Below are 18704 nucleotides of genomic sequence, written 5' to 3' on the forward strand. Positions count from 1 at the left end.
GATCCTGTACCGTCTGCCAGGTGGTAATAGTTCAAAAAAAAAAAAGGGTGCCCAGGATGAGATGGATCTTTAAGAATGTTTTGAACTTTCTTAGCGGGAACTATAAAGCTCTTCCAAGGAGGGGAGAGAACAACCATTGATCCTCTTGGCAATGACGTTAACCCTCTGGAGCGCTGTCCTATCTGCCACTGTGCAATTGGCAAACCATACACAGGTGCAGTAAATTAAATACTCTCTATGGTGCAGTGGTAGAAGGCTGCCACCAGTTTCTCATTCAGTTGTTGTTTCCTGAGAAGTCTCAGGTAGTATAATCTCTGCTGGGCCCTTTCGACCAGTGCTGCAATGTGAGTGCCCCAGATCAGATCCTCTTTTAGGATAACACCCAGAAACTTAAAACTGGCCACTTGCTCCACTTGTATAAGAAAGAAGGTGTGCTGTAAGGTTATTCCTACGAGGTATATGCGGTCCGCCTACTCTGATGAATACTCACGTAATTACTACTAGACACTTACCCTCAAGGAGGAGCATGTAGGCCACCAGGACAATTGCAGTGTCGTTGGCGTCATCGTGGCAGGTTGGGTAGGGCGTCGCAATGACAAAGAAGTAAGGGAGAATAGAATATTGTATGTGATGCCGGAGGGAGGCAATTGGGGAATATTGAAGAAAACCATTTTAGAAGAAGTCCATGGGTATGAGAAAGATACAATACTGCACAAGTGAGGCCACACTTGGAATACTGCATCCAGTTTTGGTCACCACAAAACATAAAAGAAGTTGGGACCCTAGAAAGAAAAGGGAACAGGAAGAGAAGAGGAAGGGATGGGAAGAGAAAAGAGAATAGAGACGGAGAAGATGAGAAGATAAGACAAAGGGATGGGAAGAGAAGAGAAGAAGAGATGAGAAGACAAGACAAAGGGATGGGAAGAGAAGAGAAGAAGAGATGAGATGAGAAGAGAAAGGGTGGGAAGAGAAGAGAAAGGGATGGGAAGAGAAGAGAAGGGAAGGGAAGGGAAGAGGAAGGGATGGGAAGGGAAGGGAAGAAAAGGAGAAGACAAGAGGAAGGGATGAGAAAGGAAGAGAAGAGATGGGAAGAGAGGGAGGGGAAGAGAAGAGAAAGAGACGAGAAGAGAAATGGGTGGGAAGAGAAGATAAGAGAAGAGAGAAAGGATGAGAAGAGAAGAAGAGATGAGAAGAGAAGAGAAAGGGATGGGAAGAGAAGACGAGATGAGGGTGGGGTGGGAAGAGAACATAAGAGGAGAGAAAGGGATGAGAAGAGAAAGGGATGGGAAGTGAAGAGATGAGAAGAAGAGATGAGAAGAGAAGAGGAAGGGATGGGAAGAAGAGAAGAGAGAAGAGAAGAGAAGAGAAGAAGACAGGGATGGGAAGAGGAGAAGAAGAAATGAGAAGAGAAATATGGGAAGAGAAGAGAAGAGGATGGGAAGGGAAGGGAAGGGAAGAGAAAGGGAAGAAAGGAGAAGAGCAAGAAAGATAATTAGGGGTTGGAAGCTAATTGTATCATGAATACAATTGAGAGAGCTATGAATGTCTAGTCTTATGAAGAGAAGGATTATGGGTGATATCATAGCGGTCTACTGGTACTTGAGGAACTCTCGTAGAGAAGAGAGGTTAGACTTCTCCAAAGCAGAAAAGGACAGGACAAGAAATAGCAGGTGGGAAGATCATTAAAGAAAGATCTAACCTAGAACTAAGAAGAAATATCCTGACAGAGACAACAGTTAAATCAATGGAATAGCTTGCCTCTAGAAATTGTGGAACAGAATTATTCTTTTAGAATATTTTAGGGGAAAAAATATTCCTTTCATTGGGGAATTAAGACATAGGAATAGAACAGAACAGACTAACAGATTTGGAAGGCTTAAGTTAAATAAGGAGTTCAGTAAATTAAGTTTAAGAGTTCAGTATTGAGGAAGGAGATTTTTTAAAATGCACTTTTTAAATGTCTTTGTTTTTTTGTGTCTGTTTTTGTAAAAATAGAAACCCTTTTTTTGGAGTTCTGTAATTTAACTTCAGAAAAAAAAAAGGTAAAAAGAGGAAGGGGATATTGGCTATTCCCGTCAGACTGTCTGCATTGTGAATTTCCAGCCTGGAAGCTGGGCAGCCTTTAGCAGGAAGTGATGTGCTCAGGATGAACTTGGATTGATAGCCGTCAATATTAGGGATATGCATAATTTTGTTCAGACTGAAATTTCCCTGGGGGTGTTTCTGAAGGTGGAAATGTCTATATGATGTTAAAAACAAGCCACGAAGCTCGACTTCTTTATATCTCAAATGCTGACTTGCTTAGCTGATCCGATGTTCCTGTTTGGGGGGAAAAGGAGACCTGAGGGATTTTTTTATGGATGTGATAGAACGGAAGTGACTACGGAAAAAGTGGGAACCCAGAAAAACAACGACGGCAACAACACAACAGAGCTTGTTTGTGTTTTGACCTAGGCTTCCTGATACAGTAAGAAGCATACAATTAGTCCCCCAAACCCTCTTTTTATTTCAACGGCTGTGAATTCTGTTTATTCATAGCCCATGTTGAATCACCAAGAGTTTATTTATTTATTTATTTATTTATTTTATTGGATTTCTATACCGTCCTACTCCCGAAGGACTCAGGGCGGTGAACAGCCACAGAATAAAACACATAAATACAAAAATTTAAAATAGAATAAAAATGAATTAAATAATTTGGCTGAGACACAATTTAAAATACCCAATAATTTAAAAACAAATTAAAATTTACATTTAAAAGGGGAGAAGATTTAGGCCAGGCCAGCTTGATAAAATAAGAAAGTCTTGAGCGCGCGATGGAAGGTGCGCAGATCCGGGATCCTCCGTATATCCGGGGGGAGCTCGTTCCAGATCGTAGGTGCCCCCACAGAGAAGGCTCTCCCCCTAGGGGCTTCCAGTCAACATTGTTTGGCCGACGGCACCCGGAGGAGCCCCTCTCTATGGGAGCGTACTGGCTGGTGGGAGGCTATTGGTGGTAGCAGGCGGTCCCGTAGATAACCAGGTCCTAAGCCATGGAGAGCTCTAAAGATGATAACCAAAACCTTGAAGCGCACCCAGAAGACCACCGGGAGCCAGTGCAGCTCGCGCAGGAGAGGTGTTACATAGGAACGCCACGGCGCTCCCATAACCACCCGCGTGGCCGCACTCTGCGCCAGTTGGAGCCTCCGAGTGCAACTCAAGGGGAGCCCCATGTAGAGAGCGTTACAATAGTCCAGACGAGAGGTGACGAGGGCATGAGTGACTGTGCGTAGGGAGTCCCGATCTAGAAAGGGATGCAACTGGCGGATCAGGTGAACTTGATGAAAAATCCTCCTGGTCACGGCCGTCAAGTGCTCTTCTAAAGACAGCCGTGAGTCCAGGAGGACGCCCAAGTTGCGAGCCCTTTCCGTGGGGGCCAATGATTCGCCCCCAATAGTCAGCGATGGCACCAGCTGACTATATCGGGACGTCGGAAACCACAGCCACTCGGTCTTGGATGGGTTGAGCCTGAGCCTGTTTGTAAAGAGTCCGACAGACGTCTGCCACAGTCCTTTGGGATAAGGCTGATAAGCACCTTTATCTCCCTTGACATGCTGCCAAAGACCTAATTGGCAATTAGCTTTGCAAGGACACACGAAGCACAGAGTCAAAACAGAGCTTCAGAGTACAAACTGGCCAGCATCAACAACGGTGCTTCCTACAAAGGCTCAGGTGCCTTTGCTCCTCCTTTATGTCTTATGGGAGGGGCCAATCATCTCCAAGCCTTACTCCCGAGTCACCCCTTTTGTCTTAACTGTTCTTGCCTTCTGGCAGCTCTGTGCATGTGCGCACTAGGAACAGGCTCCCCCTGTTCCTCTGCCTCTCTGACGTCAAACACTGGAGGCTCCGGAGTCAGCACATAACTCCCAGATGGCCCTGGCCCCATCTCTGCCTCCGATGCAGAGCCCTCATCAGAGCCTTCCCCAGACTCCAGGACTGGCCCATGTTCCTCCCCAGCCTTCTCACTGTCCGACTCTGCTGCCAACTCTGCCGAATAGGTTGTAGAAAAAATGCTTTTAAAAGTTAAAAAAAAAAAAAAGGCTCTGACGATCACGCAGCTCAACTGCATGTTACTAGCGGGTGTTTAGTAACACGGTTGTTGAATGAATCTGGCTTCTCGGTTGACTTTGCTTGTCAGGAGGTCACAAAATGACCCCGGAACACTGCAACCGTCATAAATACGAGTCAGTTATCAAGCATCCGAATGTAAATTACGTGATCATGGAGATGCTGCAATGGTCATAAGTGGGGAAAATGGTCATAAGTCACTTTTCAGTGCCGTTGTAACTTTGAATGGGTAACTAAATGAATGATGGTAAGTGGTGGAGTACTTGTATCTTTTGTAAAGAAGTAAATAAATTGTGTTTTGTTTTTGTCCCCCTAATCTAGAAGGATAATTTTCTTTCCGTTTTTTGCTGACTCCTGCAAACCTGTGTTTTTTTTCCACGGGGGTTAATGAAGCTAGTTTTTGACATCTGGTGCTACTGCCTTCCTAGCTGGGATGAATATTGCCCACAGAGCTGTGCACTTCAGCTTTCACTCCCTTTCCACTTCTGCTTTTTTGTTTTGTTCTGTTTTGAAACTGCTATTTTTGTTTGAGTTGTTATTGGCTGTTAAAACCGGTTGCTCTTTCCTGAGCACCTGGAGGAAAGATCAAAGAGGCCACGAATCACTCTATTAAGAAGCTAGTTTCTTGAATCTGTGAGGGGGGAAAGTCATTTTTGGAGCGGTTTCTCCCTTTCCTTTCCTTTCCTTTCCTTTCCTTTCCTTTCCTTTCCTTTCCTTTCCTTTCCTTTCCTTTCCTTTCCTTTCCTTTCCTTTCCTTTCCTTTCCTTTCCTTTCCTTTCCTTTCCTTTCCTTTCCTTTCCTTTCCTTTCCCTTTCCCTTTCCCTTTCCCTTTTCTTTCCTCCCCTCTTCTTCCCTTCCATTTCCTTCCCTTCCCTTCCCTTCCGTTTCCTTCCCCTTTCCTTTCCTTGCCTCCCTTCTCCTTCCCTTTCATTTCATTTCCTTCCCTTCCATTTCCTTCCCTTCCCCTTCCTTTCCTTTTCTCCCCTCCCCTCCCCTTCCCCTTTCCTCCCCTTTCCTTCCTTTTCCTTTCCTTTCCTTTCCTTTCCCTTCCCTTCCCTTCCCTTCCCTTCCCTTCCCTTCCCTTCCCTTCCCTTCCCTTCCCTTCCCTTCCCTTTCCTTCCTTTCCCTTCCATTTTCTTCCCCTTTCCTTTCTTCCCCTCTCCTTCCCTTCCCTTCCATTTCCTTCCCCTTCCCCTTCCTCTTTCCTTCCCTTCCCTTCCCTTTCCTTTCCTTCCACTTTCCTTTCCTTCCCTTCCCTTCCCTTCAGCTGACTCACATTTACAACCGTTGCAGTATCTCAGGGGTCACGTGATCACCTTTTTTACGACCTTGTTATAAGCCAAGTCAGTGGAAACCTGATTCACTTAACAACCATGTTACTACGTTTTTCCCCAAAAATAAGACCCGGTTTTTTATTTTTTTGGGGGGGGGGGGGACCAAAATAAGCACTAGGGCTTATTTTTGGAGTAGGGCTTATATTAGGCGCATGCTTTAAAAAAACCCAGACTAGGTCTTATTTTTTGGGGTAGGTCTTATTTTTGGGGGAAACAGATAATTTAACAACTCCAACGATTCACTTCACAAAAGTGGCAAGAAGAAGTTGTAAAATGCGAGCAAAACTCACCTAACAAATTTCTCACTTAGTAAACGTAAATTTTGGGCTCAGTTGTGGTCGTAACCTGAGGACTATCTGTATTGGTTTGACGTTCCTTTACGGTCTGGAAGATACATTAAAATATGTATGATCATTATCAGCTATGCCAGTGATGGCTAACCTTTTTGCCATCGCATGCCAGGAGAGGGGTGGGTGGGGGAAGTTCACGCGTGCCCACACCCATAATTCTATGTGCCCCCTGCGCATGCGCGCGCAAACCCCTCACCCGCCGCTCCTGGCACGCGATGGCTGGTAGGCCCATTTTTCTTTCTTACCTGGCTCCAGATCCTCTCTATGCATCTGGGAAGGGTGAAAATAGCCTTTCCCACTCCCTCGGAGGCCCTCCGGAGGCCTGGAAGGGCCCATTTCTCGACTCCTGGTGGGACAGGAAGTGACGTTTTTTGCTGTCCCCAGCCTCCAGAGCCTGGAGTTTTCCGATGCTCTAACTCTAAAGTCTGGCAAACTCGGATAAGGTGAAAACATGGAATAAAAGAGATTTACGTTACCTAATAGCTCCATCTGCTGTCTCTTTTTCTTTTTTCCTCCTGTCCAGACTTCATCTTCTGCATCCAATGTGTTTGTTTATTTCTGGAAAAGCTTTTACATGCCACCAGTTTCACAGCTAGCTTCCTTGGCAGCTACTACATTGCAATAATTTCTAGATGCTTTTAAATAACAATAATGCAGAAAGAACATTATTACCGTCCTCCGTCCATAGGTTTTTTCCTTTTTCTCTGCTTTTTATAAAGTCCATGAAGGATACACAGTCCTAGGCTGCATCAAAAGAGGGATACAATCAAAGTGTTAGTACCATTTTATGATGCCTTGATAAAAAACCACACTTGGAATATTGCATCCAGTTCTGGTCACCATGCCACAAAAAAGTTGAAACTTTAGAAAGAGTTCAGAGAAAAGCAGCAAAGATGATTAGGGGACTGGAGGCTAAGCATACGACGAATGGTTGTGGGAACTGGGTATGTCTAATGAAGGGACGCGGTGGCTCAGCGGCTAAGACGCTGAGCTTGTCGATCGAAAGGTCGGCAGTTCAGCGGTTCGAATCCCTAATGCCGCATAACGGGGTGAGCTCCCGTGACTTGTCCCAGCTTCTGCCAACCTAGCAGTTCGAAAGCACATTAAAAAATGCAAGTAGAAAAAGAGGGACCACCTTTGGTGGGAAGGTAACAGTGTTCCATGTGCCTGTGGCGTGGAGTCATGCCGGCCACATGACCACGGAGGCGTCTTCGGACAGCGCTGACTCTTCTGCTTTGAAACGGAGATGAACACCGCCCCCTAGAGTTGGGAACAACTAGCAGATATGTGCGAGGGAAACCTTTACCTTTACCTTTAATGAAAAGAAGGACTAAGGGTGACATGATAGCAGTCTTTCAATATTTGACAAAGAAAAGGGGAGGTGGATCTATTTTCCAAAGCACTTGAGGGGGGAGCAGAACAAGAAATAATAGATGGAAGCTTATCCAAAGAGAAATCCAACGTAGAATTGGGGAGAAATTTCCTGTCAGTGTGAACAGTTTCATCAGTGGAACAGCTTACCTCCAGAAGTTGTGGGTGCTCCATCACCAAAGGTTTTTGAGAAGACATTGGACAGCCATTTGTCTGGAATGGTGTAGGACAGTGATGGCTAACCTTTTTGCCATCGCGTGCCAGGAGGTGGGAGAGGGTTGCGCGTGTGTATGCCCAGACCCATAATTTAATGTGCCCTGGCCCTGCGCATATATGCGCGACACCCCCCACTCCCCCCCGCATCTGGCACGCGATGGCCCAGTAGGCCTGTTTTTCTCACCTGGCTCGAGAGCCTCTCTAGGAGTCTGGGGAGGGGGAAAATGGCCTCCCCGCCTGGAAGGCCCTCCAGAGGCCAGAAACGGTCCATTTGCCAACTTCCGGTGTGACCGGAAGGCCTGTTTTTTGCTGTCGCCAGCCTCCAGAGTCTCTCTAGGAGTCTGGGGAGGGCGAAAACGGCCTTCTCCCATCCCTCTGGAGGCCAGAAACAGCCCTTTTGCCAACTTCCAGTGGGACCGGAAGTTGGCAAATGGGCTGTTTTCGGCCTCCGGAGGATCTTCCGGGGGGGGGGGAGGGCGAAAACGGCCTCCTCAGACTCCTAGAGAGGCTCTGGAGCCAGGTGAGAGTGAAAAACGGGCTCCCCCCCCCCCCGCCGATGCCCTCCGGAGGCAGGAAACGGGGAGTCTGGATAGCTCAACAGACAGAGCTCTGCAATTTAACACCAGCTGTCTGCAATTAAAGTAAGATCGAATCCCGCCAGGCTCAAGGTTGACTCAGCCTTCCATCCTTTCTAAGGTAGGTAAATTGAGGACCCAGTTTGTGGGGGCAATAAGCTGACTTTGTATAAATATACGCATTGTAAGCCGCCCTGAGTCTCCGGAGAAGGGCGGCATATAAATCAAATTAAAAAAATAAATAAAAAAACCCTGTTTCCCTACTTCTGTTGGGCCTAGAAGGCCCAAAAATCAGATGGCCGGAGTGTGCATGCGCGCCGGAGCTGAGCTCGCGTGCCCACTGATGTGGCACGTGTGCTATAGGTTCGCCATCACGGGTTTAGGGTCTCATGCTTTGAGCAGTGGGTTGGACTAGAAGACGTCCAAGATCCCTTCCAACCCAGTTATTTTGTATTCTCTAAGGGTTTCCCCCCCCCCATCCCCATGTTGTTTCAGATCGATCACTTTGGTTTTGCTGAAGACCGCACGTTCAAACAGCGCTACCTCATCGCAGATCAGCACTGGAAGAAAGACGCCGGCTCAATCCTTTTCTACACTGGCAATGAAGGGGACATCGCCTGGTTTGCAAATAATACGGTACAGGGCTTCCGGATTCTGTAACAGCTTTGTTCCCTATATGCCATCCGTCTGGTAAACTCTCACAAGATTCGTTTTTCTCGCCATAAACATGTAGAACTAGACTGGGTTGTTTCTCTGTGTCAGATAATATATGTAGGTATATGCATAATTTTATATTTACCTTGTCTTGTTGATGTAGCGTAAAATTGGAGGTGGTGACCCTTTAAGAGCTGTATCCAATGAAATTTCATTGTTAATGTATGCCAATTAGTGTACATTCAAAGCAGCGGTGGGTTTCACATTATGTTACTACTGGTTTGCCCCGCTTGTGCACCGCTCACACGCACCCGGTTTGCACGCGCACCCCGCCTTCCGCACATGCGCCCGGCCTTTCGCACATACTCTTTGCTCACACGTGCGCCTTTGCGCATGGTCTTGGCTTCAAAAAAGTGCCTAAATAGGATGGCTTACAGCCGGAGCGCTACCGGTTTGGGCAAACTACTCCAAACCGGCTGAATACCACCTCTGATTCAAAGTGACAGTAAAGCTATTCTATTCTATTCTATTCTATTCTATTCTATTCTATTCTATTCTATTCTATTCTATTCTATTCTATTCTATTCTATTCTATTCTATTCTATCCCTATCCCTATCCCTATCCCTATCCCTATCCCTATCCCTATCCCTATCCCTATCCCTATCCCTATCCCTATCCCTATCCCTATTCCTATTCCATTCTTTTCCTTTTTCTTCTTTTCCTATTCCTATTCCTGTTCCTATTCCATTCTTTTCCCTTTCCCTTTTTCCTTCTTTTCCTATTCCTACTCCTATTCCCATTTCATTCCTTCCTTTTCCTTTTTCCTTTTTCCTTTTTCCTTTTTCCTTTTCCTTCTATTTCTATTCCTATTCCTATTCCATTATTTCTATCTCATATCCCGTTAAACTATTTCAGGCTTTTTTTTACAGTATATACATTTGAAAGATCGAAGATTATTCTTTACTGAATTATTATTTTTTTTAAAAAAATGACCATCTTTGCTCCATTTCAGGGTTTCATGTGGAATGTGGCCGAAGAATTAGATGCCATCCTGGTTTTTGCCGAACACAGATACTACGGGGAATCCTTGCCATTCGGAAATAAGTCATACACCGTAAGTATCACTCCCAATTCAAAGTAGTCACAGATTGACTACTCATATGTTGAACTCGGCTCTACAGGCAGTCCTCGGCTTACAACAGTTCATTTAGTGACCATTCAAGGTTACAACGGCACTGAAAAGAATGATGTATGACCAGTTTTCACGCTTACGACCGTTGTAGCATTCCCCATCGTCATGTGATCAAAATTCAGATGCTTGGCCAGAGGTGGGTTTCAGCAGGTTCTGACCAGTTCTGGAGAACCGGTAGTGGAAATTTTGAGTAGTTCGGAGAACCGGTAGTAAAAATTCTGACTGGCCCCGCCCCCATCTATTCTCTGCCTCCCAAATCCCATCTGATTGGGAGGAAATGGGGATTTTGCAGTAACCTTCCCCTGAACTGGGGAGGGAATGGAGATTTTATAGTATCCTTCTCCTGAACTGGGGAGGGAATGGAGATTTTACAGTATCCTTCCCCTGCCATGCCCACCAAGCCACACCCACAGAACTGGTAGTAAAAAAAATTTGAAACCCACCATTGCACTTGGCATATCTTAATTGCAACTAGAATCATATTTGCACAACAATGGAAAAATGATGAGATTCCATCTGAGGGAAATGTTATTAAGAAAATATTAGAATGCGCAGAAATGGACAGATTAACGCTCGCTATTAAGGATAAAGAAGAAACGGAATATTTTCTGATATGGGATATATTCTATCAATGGTTAGACAATAGAAACAGAAGTTAGAAAAGAGGAGAAACAAAAAGAGGAAATGTGGTGGAGAATTGTTAAAGAAGATGATGTTAAGTATTATTGTTATTATAACATCTTTTCCCGAAAATAAGACCCTGTCTTATATTTTTTTGAACCCTGAAATAAGCGCTTGGCCTTATTTTCAGGGAGGTCTTATTATTTTGAGGCATATGGAGCTGTTTTACCTGATTTCCAGCTCTGTCTTCCTAACCCTAACCCAGGGGTCTGCAACTTTAAACACTCAAAGAGCCATTTGGACCCGTTTCCCACAGAAAAGAAAAACACCGGGAGCCACAAAATCCTTCCCGTGCCTGACTATTTCTTGAGCGGCCACAAAACTAGCATATGTAGTTGAATTAAAGGTTCTGTTTTCTTCTGAGACTTTTCTTGGATTTATCCATGGTTGGCCTACCATGAAAAGCTCAATAAATTGCGTGCCGGCGGGTGTCGCACATTGGCGGTTGTGACGCATATTTTGAGTGACGGGGCCACAGCAGAGGGGTGAAAGAGCCACATGTGGCTTCAGAGCCGCAGGTTGCTGACCCCTGCCCTAACCAGAGGAAATGGCGGGGACCGGCTGTGCATGCGTTTAAATATTATCAGGGGAGGGCTTATTTTCGGGGAAACACGGTATTACTATATTATATTATTAATATTATCGTGATGAATATTATAACAAATATGGGGACTATGAATGTTTAAAAATAACTGTACCCAGATCGCACACTGTTGGATGGAAAGTGAATGTTATATAAATAAAACAATGAAAAACACGGAAAAAACAAAAACAAAATTCAGACGCTCGGCAATTGACTCATATCTATGACAGTTGTGGGGTCACGTGATCCCATTTTTGTGACATGACAAACAAAATCAAAATCTCCCAGAAGTTGAAGTCCACAAGTCTTTTGACGGGCAGGAAAGGTGAGTAAATATACTAAGGGCGCCATACAAAAGTTTTGTGCTCTCGTTTCAGGATGCTAAGCACTTGAATTACTTGACTTCGCAGCAAGCTCTGGCTGATTTTGCGGTACTTATCCAGCACTTGAAAAATACGATTCCTGGAACGCAGAATACTCCAGTGATAGCCATAGGAGGGTCTTATGGCGGAATGCTTGCTGCCTGGTTCCGAATGAAGTACCCCCACGTAGTAATTGGGTAAGTCTGGAGCAACTTGGCACTCTCTCCTGTGGAACCACAGAGGAACCAGCTAGTTTCTGAATCTCGCTTCATCTTCCTCCGCTGGTGGTTTTTCATTACTACTACTTCGATCAATACTGCTTTTGATTACTACTTAGATTTAGAGTTTAGCGGTCACGATGCTGGAAAGCGGAAGGCTGTGAGTTCTAATCCCGCTTAAGGCATGAAAGCCGGCTGGGTGACTTTGGGCCCATCATAAGGAGACTGTGAGTTCTAGTCCCGCCTTAGGCGTGAAAGCCGGCTGGGTGACTTTGGGCCAATCATGAGGACACTGTGAATTCTAATCCCGCCTTAGGCGGGAAAGCCAGCTGGGTGACTCTGGGCCAATCACGAGGAGACTGTGAATTCTAGTCCCGCCTTAGACATGAAAGCCAGTTGGGTGACTTTGGGCCAATCATGAGGAGACTGTGAGTTCTAGTCCCGCCTTAGGTGTGAAAGCCGGCTGGGTGACTTTGGGCCAATCATGAGGAGACTGTGAGTTGTAATCCTGCCTTAGACATAAAAGCTGGCTGGGTAACTTTGGGCCAATCACGAGGAGACTGTGAATTCTAGTCCCGCCTTAGACATGAAAGCCAGTTGGGTGACTTTGGGCCAATCATGAGGAGACTGTGAGTTCTAGTCCCACCTTAGGTGTGAAAGTTGGCTTGATGACTTTGGGCCCATCAACAGGAGTTCTAATCCCGCTTTAGGCATGAAAGCTGACTGGGTGAAATGTGGCCAATCACCAGGGGACTGTGAGTTCTAATCCCGCCTTAGGCATGAAAGCCGGCTGAGTGACTTTAGGCATCTGAATGTAAATAACATGACAAACGGTCATAATTGTGAAAAACGGTCATCGGTCCCTTTTTTCAGTGCTGTTGTAACTTTAAACCGTCACTTAGCAAACTGTTGTAAATCGCGTATTACCTGTATTTTGTCTCTTCGGCTGCAGAGCTCTGGCTGCATCGGCCCCCATTTGGCAGTTCGACAGCTTGGTTCCCTGTGGTTCCTTTCATAAGATAGTGACCGAAGATTTCAAAAAAAGCGGGGTTGGCTGTTCGGAATCCATCCGAAATTCCTGGGCGGCCATTAAACGTATTGCTGACACAGGTAGGAAGCTAACAGCGAGTAATTGCTAAGCTGGGGGATTCTGGGTGTTGAAGCCCATTCATCTTCAAGTGGCCAAGAGTGAGTAACTCTGGTGTAGAATAGAATGAGCTGGAAGGGATCTTGGAGGTCTTCTAATCCAGCCCCCTATTCAAGCAGGAGAACCTATACCAGGGATCTGCAACCTTAAATACTCAAAGAGCCATTTGGACCCGTTTCCCACAGAAAAGAAAACATCGGGAGCCACAAAATCTGGGTGGGCGTGGCCAACTCGATGTCACTCAGTTCCACTAATCACATGACCCCCCCCCAAGCCACGCCTACCCAGCTGGTCATTAGGGCAGAGAACCACAAAATCCTTTTGACATCTCTCTCCCTCCTCTTCCTCCTTCCCTCTTTCCCCCCCTCCCCCCCTCTCCTTCTGTCTCTATATTTCTCTATATCTCTCTCTCTCCCCTCTCTCTGTATCTCTCTGTATCCCCAGCTGCTTCTCCATCCCCCACCATAGAGATATGATTGATAGATATAGATGATTTAGAGAGAGATAGTCACTTGGTCAAAGATAGATAAATAGATAGATAGATAGATAGATAGATAGATAGATAGATAGATAGATGGATATCTCAGCTGATAAAGGGAGGAGAACTTGTGGCTCAGAGGTTAATACAACTGCCTAATATGCAGGCAGCCCAAGTTCGGATCCGAGTAAGGGTATGGCTAGCTGATGAGAGCTAAATAGCTTGAAATAGATCTATACTAGTCTCCCTTTATTTCTTTATCAGCTAATATAATTTTTTTATATATATATAGCTATATATATATAAGAGAGATAGATATAGAGATAGATAGTTAGAGAGAGAGAGAGAGAGAGAGACAACTGTAATTTCTTGATTTTTTTTCTTTTTAGAGAAAGGTTTACAGTGGCTTTCCCACACATTTCGTTTGTGCAGCCCCTTGAAAACCACAACAGATGTCATCAACTTCAGAGAATGGCTAAGTGGGACGTGGATTTATGTGGCCATGGTAGATTATCCGTATGAAGCCGCCTTCTTACAGCCTCTCCCTGCCTGGCCTGTTAAGGTAACTGAACCCAAAGTGTCTGTTCTGTTTTCTATGACCCACCCCAAAATTGGCCTTTTCCAGAAGCAGAGGTAGTATTCAGCCGGTTCGTACCGGTTCAGGCGAACCAGTAACAGAAAGAAATCACGGGTGGGCCCGCCCCCTCTCCTCAGCTCTATGCCATCCTATTTAGGCATAGAGACATTTTTGAGGCTGGGTGTATGCGCTGAAGGCTTGCCAGCGAGCAAAGTGCGTGAGCGGAAGGTGTGCGCGCAGCGAACCAATGATAAGAATATTGGAAACACACGGCTATCCAGAAGATGCCAAAGTTAAATTCCTGAGGGGGAAAAAAGGGATTTTATTTATTTATTTATTTATTTATTTATTTATTTATTTATTTATTTATTTATTAGTTTGATTTATTTATTTATTAGTTTGATTAGTTTATATGCCGCCCTTCTCCGGAGACTCAGGGCAACTTACAATGCATTAAGCAATAGCCTTCATACTTTTGTATATACCTGCTTAGTAGGGCTTTTTTTTTTTTTTTGCCCCCCCGAAGCGGTGTTCTTTTTTATACAAAGTCACCTTATTGCCCCCACAAACCGGGGCCTCATTTTACCTACCTTGAAAGGATGGAAGGCTGAGTCAACCTTGAGCCTGGTGGATTAAAGATATTAAGAATTGTTGTGCATGGCAATTTTGTAGGAAAGTGGGTGGAGATAGGTTAGTTTACTGATTGTTTAGTTTAAGAAAAGGGATGTTTAAGTGATATATTTAGGGGAGTGGAGAAAATGGATAGAGTTGAATAAATGTTAAATTAGGATTTATGGGGAAGGCTGCTTTGAAATGTTATATTAATATACACAAAAGATTAAATGTTAAAGTAGGATTTATTATATAGTTTTAAAGTGGAAGGTGGTTTTGAAATGTTGTAATAATATACAGATATAAGTATGGGGGAGGAGAAAAAGGGCAGATTATTGCTAAATTGGGAGTTATAATAATATTATGCTAAATTAGAAGTTATCATATAATGTTATAGTAGAATGTTTTTTTTGAAATGTATGGTAAAAGGGGGAAGTAATAATATTAATAATATTATTAGCAAGTAAGGGTCAGTATTTAGAGGAGGGAGTAAGGGGATGGTAAAATATTATATAATCTGTTATGAATTAGGTTTTTGTTGCAAAGAAGTCACAGGGGGGGATGGGTGGTGAGGGGGGGTTAGGGAGGAGGGGGGGAGAAAAATGGGGGAAAAATTTGTATTTGAAAACTTTTTCAATAAAACAAAACAAAACACCCTTGAGCCTGGTGAGAATTGAACTCGCAGTAATTGCAGGCAGCTAAATGCTACTTTTAACAGTAGTTTAGTCTGCTGCACCACCATCATGAATAAAAATTACCCATATTCTGGCGGCTTTGGAGTTCCGAGGTTCTGTCTCCCTTGCTGAGTTTCTGCAGCTCTTTTTAGAGCTGGCCATACCGCTACTTGTAGTCCTTGTGACCATTCGTTTAGTGACTTTGAACGGTTGTAACTTTGAACGGTCGCAAAGTGAGTGGTTTGTCAATCGAGGGCTAACTCCATCGGGTTGTTTCCTCAAGTTATTTTGATTCCACGGGACAGCGAACCATTTCATTCCTATAATATGTAGCAAGACAAACACGTGGCAAAGTAGCTCAAGAATTGGTCATATCTGATGGGGGAAACCAAGAGTTGCAGCTAAATTTATGAATTTAATTTAATTTAATTTAATTTAATTTCGAATTTATATACCGCCCTTCTCCCTGAGGACTCAGGGCGGTGTACAGCCAAGATAAAAAACATAGAATACAAATATTAAAACATTTAAAAATATATATAAAATTTGGCCCAAAAAATTAAAATCGCAGACTAATTAAAAGGATTTAAAAATTTTAAAAATTTCTTCTTAAGCCAACCCGGCTTGCTGAAAAAGATAGGTTTTCAGGGAACGACGGAAGGCATTGAGGTCCTGGATTCTTCTTATCTCCGTGGGCAACTGATTCCAGAGGGTGGGAGCCCCCACAGAGAAAGCCCTCCCCCTGGGGGCCACCAGCCTACATTGTTTGGCTGATGGCACCCTGAGGAGGCCCTCTCTGTGGGAGCGCACGGGTCGATGGGAGGTCATCGGTAGCAGCAGGCGGTCTCGGAGATAGCTAGGCCCTATGCCATGGAGCGCTTTAAAGGTGATAACCAACACCTTGAAGCGCACCCGGAAGACCACCGGGAGCCAGTGCAGCTCGCGCAGGAGTGGTGTTACATGGGAGCGCCATGTTGCTCCCATCACTACCCGCGCTGCTGCATTCTGGACCAGCTGGAGCCTCCGGGTGCTCTTCAAGGGGAGCCCCATGTAGAGAGCGTTACAGTAGTCAAGGCGAGAGGTGACGAGGGCGTGAGTGACTGTGCACAGGGAATCCCGATCAAGAAAGGGCCGCAACTGGCGAATCAGGCGAACCTGATAAAAGGTCCCCCTGGTAACAGCCGTCAGATGTTCCTCCAAAGACAGCTGCCTATCCAGGAGGACTCCCAGATTGCGAGCCCTTTCAGTGGGGGCCAAAGACTCGCCCCCAATAGTCAGTGATGGAGTCAACTGACTATATCGGGATGCCGGGAGCCACAGCCACTCAGTCTTGGAAGGGTTGAGCCTGAGCCTGTTCCTCCCCATCCAGATCCGCACAGCCTCCAGGCACTGGGACATCACTTCAAGGGCATCGTTGGGGTGGCCTGGGGTGGAGATGTACAGCTGGGTGTCATCAGCGTACTGGTGGTATCTCACCCCAAAGCCACGGATGATCTCGCCCAGTGGCTTCACATAAATGTTGAACAGAAGGGGCGAGAGGACCGATCCCTGCGGCACTCCACAAATGAGAGGCCTCGAGGTCGACCTCTGCCCCCCTGCCAACACAAACTGCGACCGGTCGGAGAGAAAGGAGGAGAACCACCGTAACACGAAAAATGCCTTGCGTTGTTACTGGAAGGGGCCGACATTGCCCTGTTGAGCTTGCTGGCTGAGGAATTCTGGGAGTTGAAGTCCACCCATCTTTAAAATAGCTATGCTTGAGAGACGCTGTTTTTTAGGCTCTCTGATTTTGGAATAGAAGAGAAGAGAAGAGATTGGAATAAGAATTGGAATGAATAGAATAGATTGGAATAAGAATGGAATGGAATGGAATAGAATAGAATAAGAATGAATAGATTGAAAGAAGAATTGGAATAAGAAAGAAGAATAGGATAGGATAGGATAGGATAGGATAGGATAGGATAGGATAGGATAGGATAGAATAGAATAGAATAGAATAGAATAGAATAGAATAGAATAGAATAGAATAGAATAGAATAGAATTCTTCATTGGCCAAGTGTGATTGAACACACAAGGAATTTGTCTGTGGTGCAGATGCTCTCAGTGTACATAAAGAAAAAATAAAATATATTCGTCAAGAATCATAAGATACAACACTTAGTGATAGTCATAGGATCTAATAAGCAACCAAATCATACTAGGAAACAATATAAGTTGTAAAGATACAAGCAACATGGATATAGCCATAAGTGGGAAGAGATAGTTACTAGTAAGGATGAGAAGATTAATAGTAGTGCAGACTTAGTAAATAGTTTGACAGTGTTGTGGGAATTATTTGTTTAGCAGAGTGATGGCATTCGGGAAAAAAACTGTCCTTGTGTCTAGTTGTTCTGGTGTGCAGTGCTCTATAGCGTCATTTTGAGGGTAGGAGTTGAAACAGTTCATGTCCAGGATGTGAGGGGTCTGTAGATATTTTCACAGCCCTCTTTTCAACTTGTGCAGTATACAGGTCCTCAATGGAAGGCAGGTTGGTAGCCATGGTTTTTTCTGCAGTTCTAATGATCCTCTGAAGTCTGGGTTTGTCTTGTTGGGTTGCAGAACCAAACCAGACAGTTATAGAGATGCAGATGACAGACTCAATAATTCTTCTGTAGAACTGGATCAGCAGCTCCTTGGGCAGTTTGAGCTTCCTGAGTTGGCACAGAAAGAACAGCCTTTGCTGTGCTTTTTTGATGACGTTTTTGATGTTAGGCGTCCGTTTTAAGTCTTGAGATATGGTAGAACCTAGAAACTTGAAGGATTCTACTGTTGATAACTTATCAAAAGCAACCCTCGAATACTGGCTTGTTAAGATTTGTCAGTTATGATTTGAGCTTTCTGGGTGCCCTTGGTGCTGGCAGCCTTTTTTTTTTTTTTTTTTAATAAAAAGGTTTGTTTATTTTTGAAATGGTGATGGTGGGGCTTCCCTTGAGAAAACCTTTTCACACGAGATCTTCCAGTCCATCCAGGGTCTAAAAATCAAGGGTTTTTTTTTTTCCTCTTTTGTCAAATCCTTAAAAAAAAAAAAAACCTAACGTATTCAGCTTCCCTGGGTGGCGTAAGCTTTTTCCAGTCACTTCTTCTTCTTCTTCTTTTTTTTTTCTTTGTTTAGAAACCCGGAGAGTTTTCAGTGACCCAACTAATGTGATTATTCTGAGACTGAGCCGGAGAGCTATTGAGTAGCTAGAAAGGTGGATTCATTCAGCTGGCTTGAATACATCGGTTTAATCCTCTTCAGTCATGGGGTGGGGGTGGGGGTGGGGGGAATAGTCCCCTTGGGGAAATGGGAGGCTCTGTGTCTCTAGTTCCCACTTCACTCCGTAAAAGTCGCAGCCTCTTAAGCAACTCTTTTAACTTCCGTATGGCCCATCTGCAGGAGCAGAAACGTTTTGGGAAATCCAGGACTTTCCAGCTGAGAAAAAGGATTTCGGACAACTGGAAAAAGCTTGGAAATACTTTATTAAGTGATTATTTTATTTTAATATTTAAATATTTAAATATTTATTTATCAAACACGTATAAGATAACAGAT

The 18704-nt window shown here is 44.6% G+C and overlaps 1 protein-coding gene across 1 annotated transcript in view; it reads left to right on the forward strand.

Annotated features, from left to right (window-relative positions):
- Nucleotides 1-18704, forward strand: part of PRCP (prolylcarboxypeptidase) — a 45074-nt gene that overhangs the window by 19400 nt on the left and 6970 nt on the right. Inside the window, exons 2-6 of the mRNA XM_070944055.1 lie at nt 8449-8589; nt 9621-9722; nt 11442-11623; nt 12597-12754; nt 13659-13831. Coding sequence (XP_070800156.1) covers nt 8449-8589; nt 9621-9722; nt 11442-11623; nt 12597-12754; nt 13659-13831 — 756 coding nt within the window. The remainder of the gene's footprint in view (nt 1-8448; nt 8590-9620; nt 9723-11441; nt 11624-12596; nt 12755-13658; nt 13832-18704) is intronic.

The sequence above is a fragment of the Pituophis catenifer genome, unplaced genomic scaffold (assembly GCF_029215685.1).
Source record: "Pituophis catenifer annectens isolate HBS135680 unplaced genomic scaffold, rPitCat1.0.hap2 SCAF_4, whole genome shotgun sequence".
Taxonomy (NCBI): Eukaryota; Metazoa; Chordata; class Lepidosauria; order Squamata; family Colubridae; genus Pituophis; species Pituophis catenifer.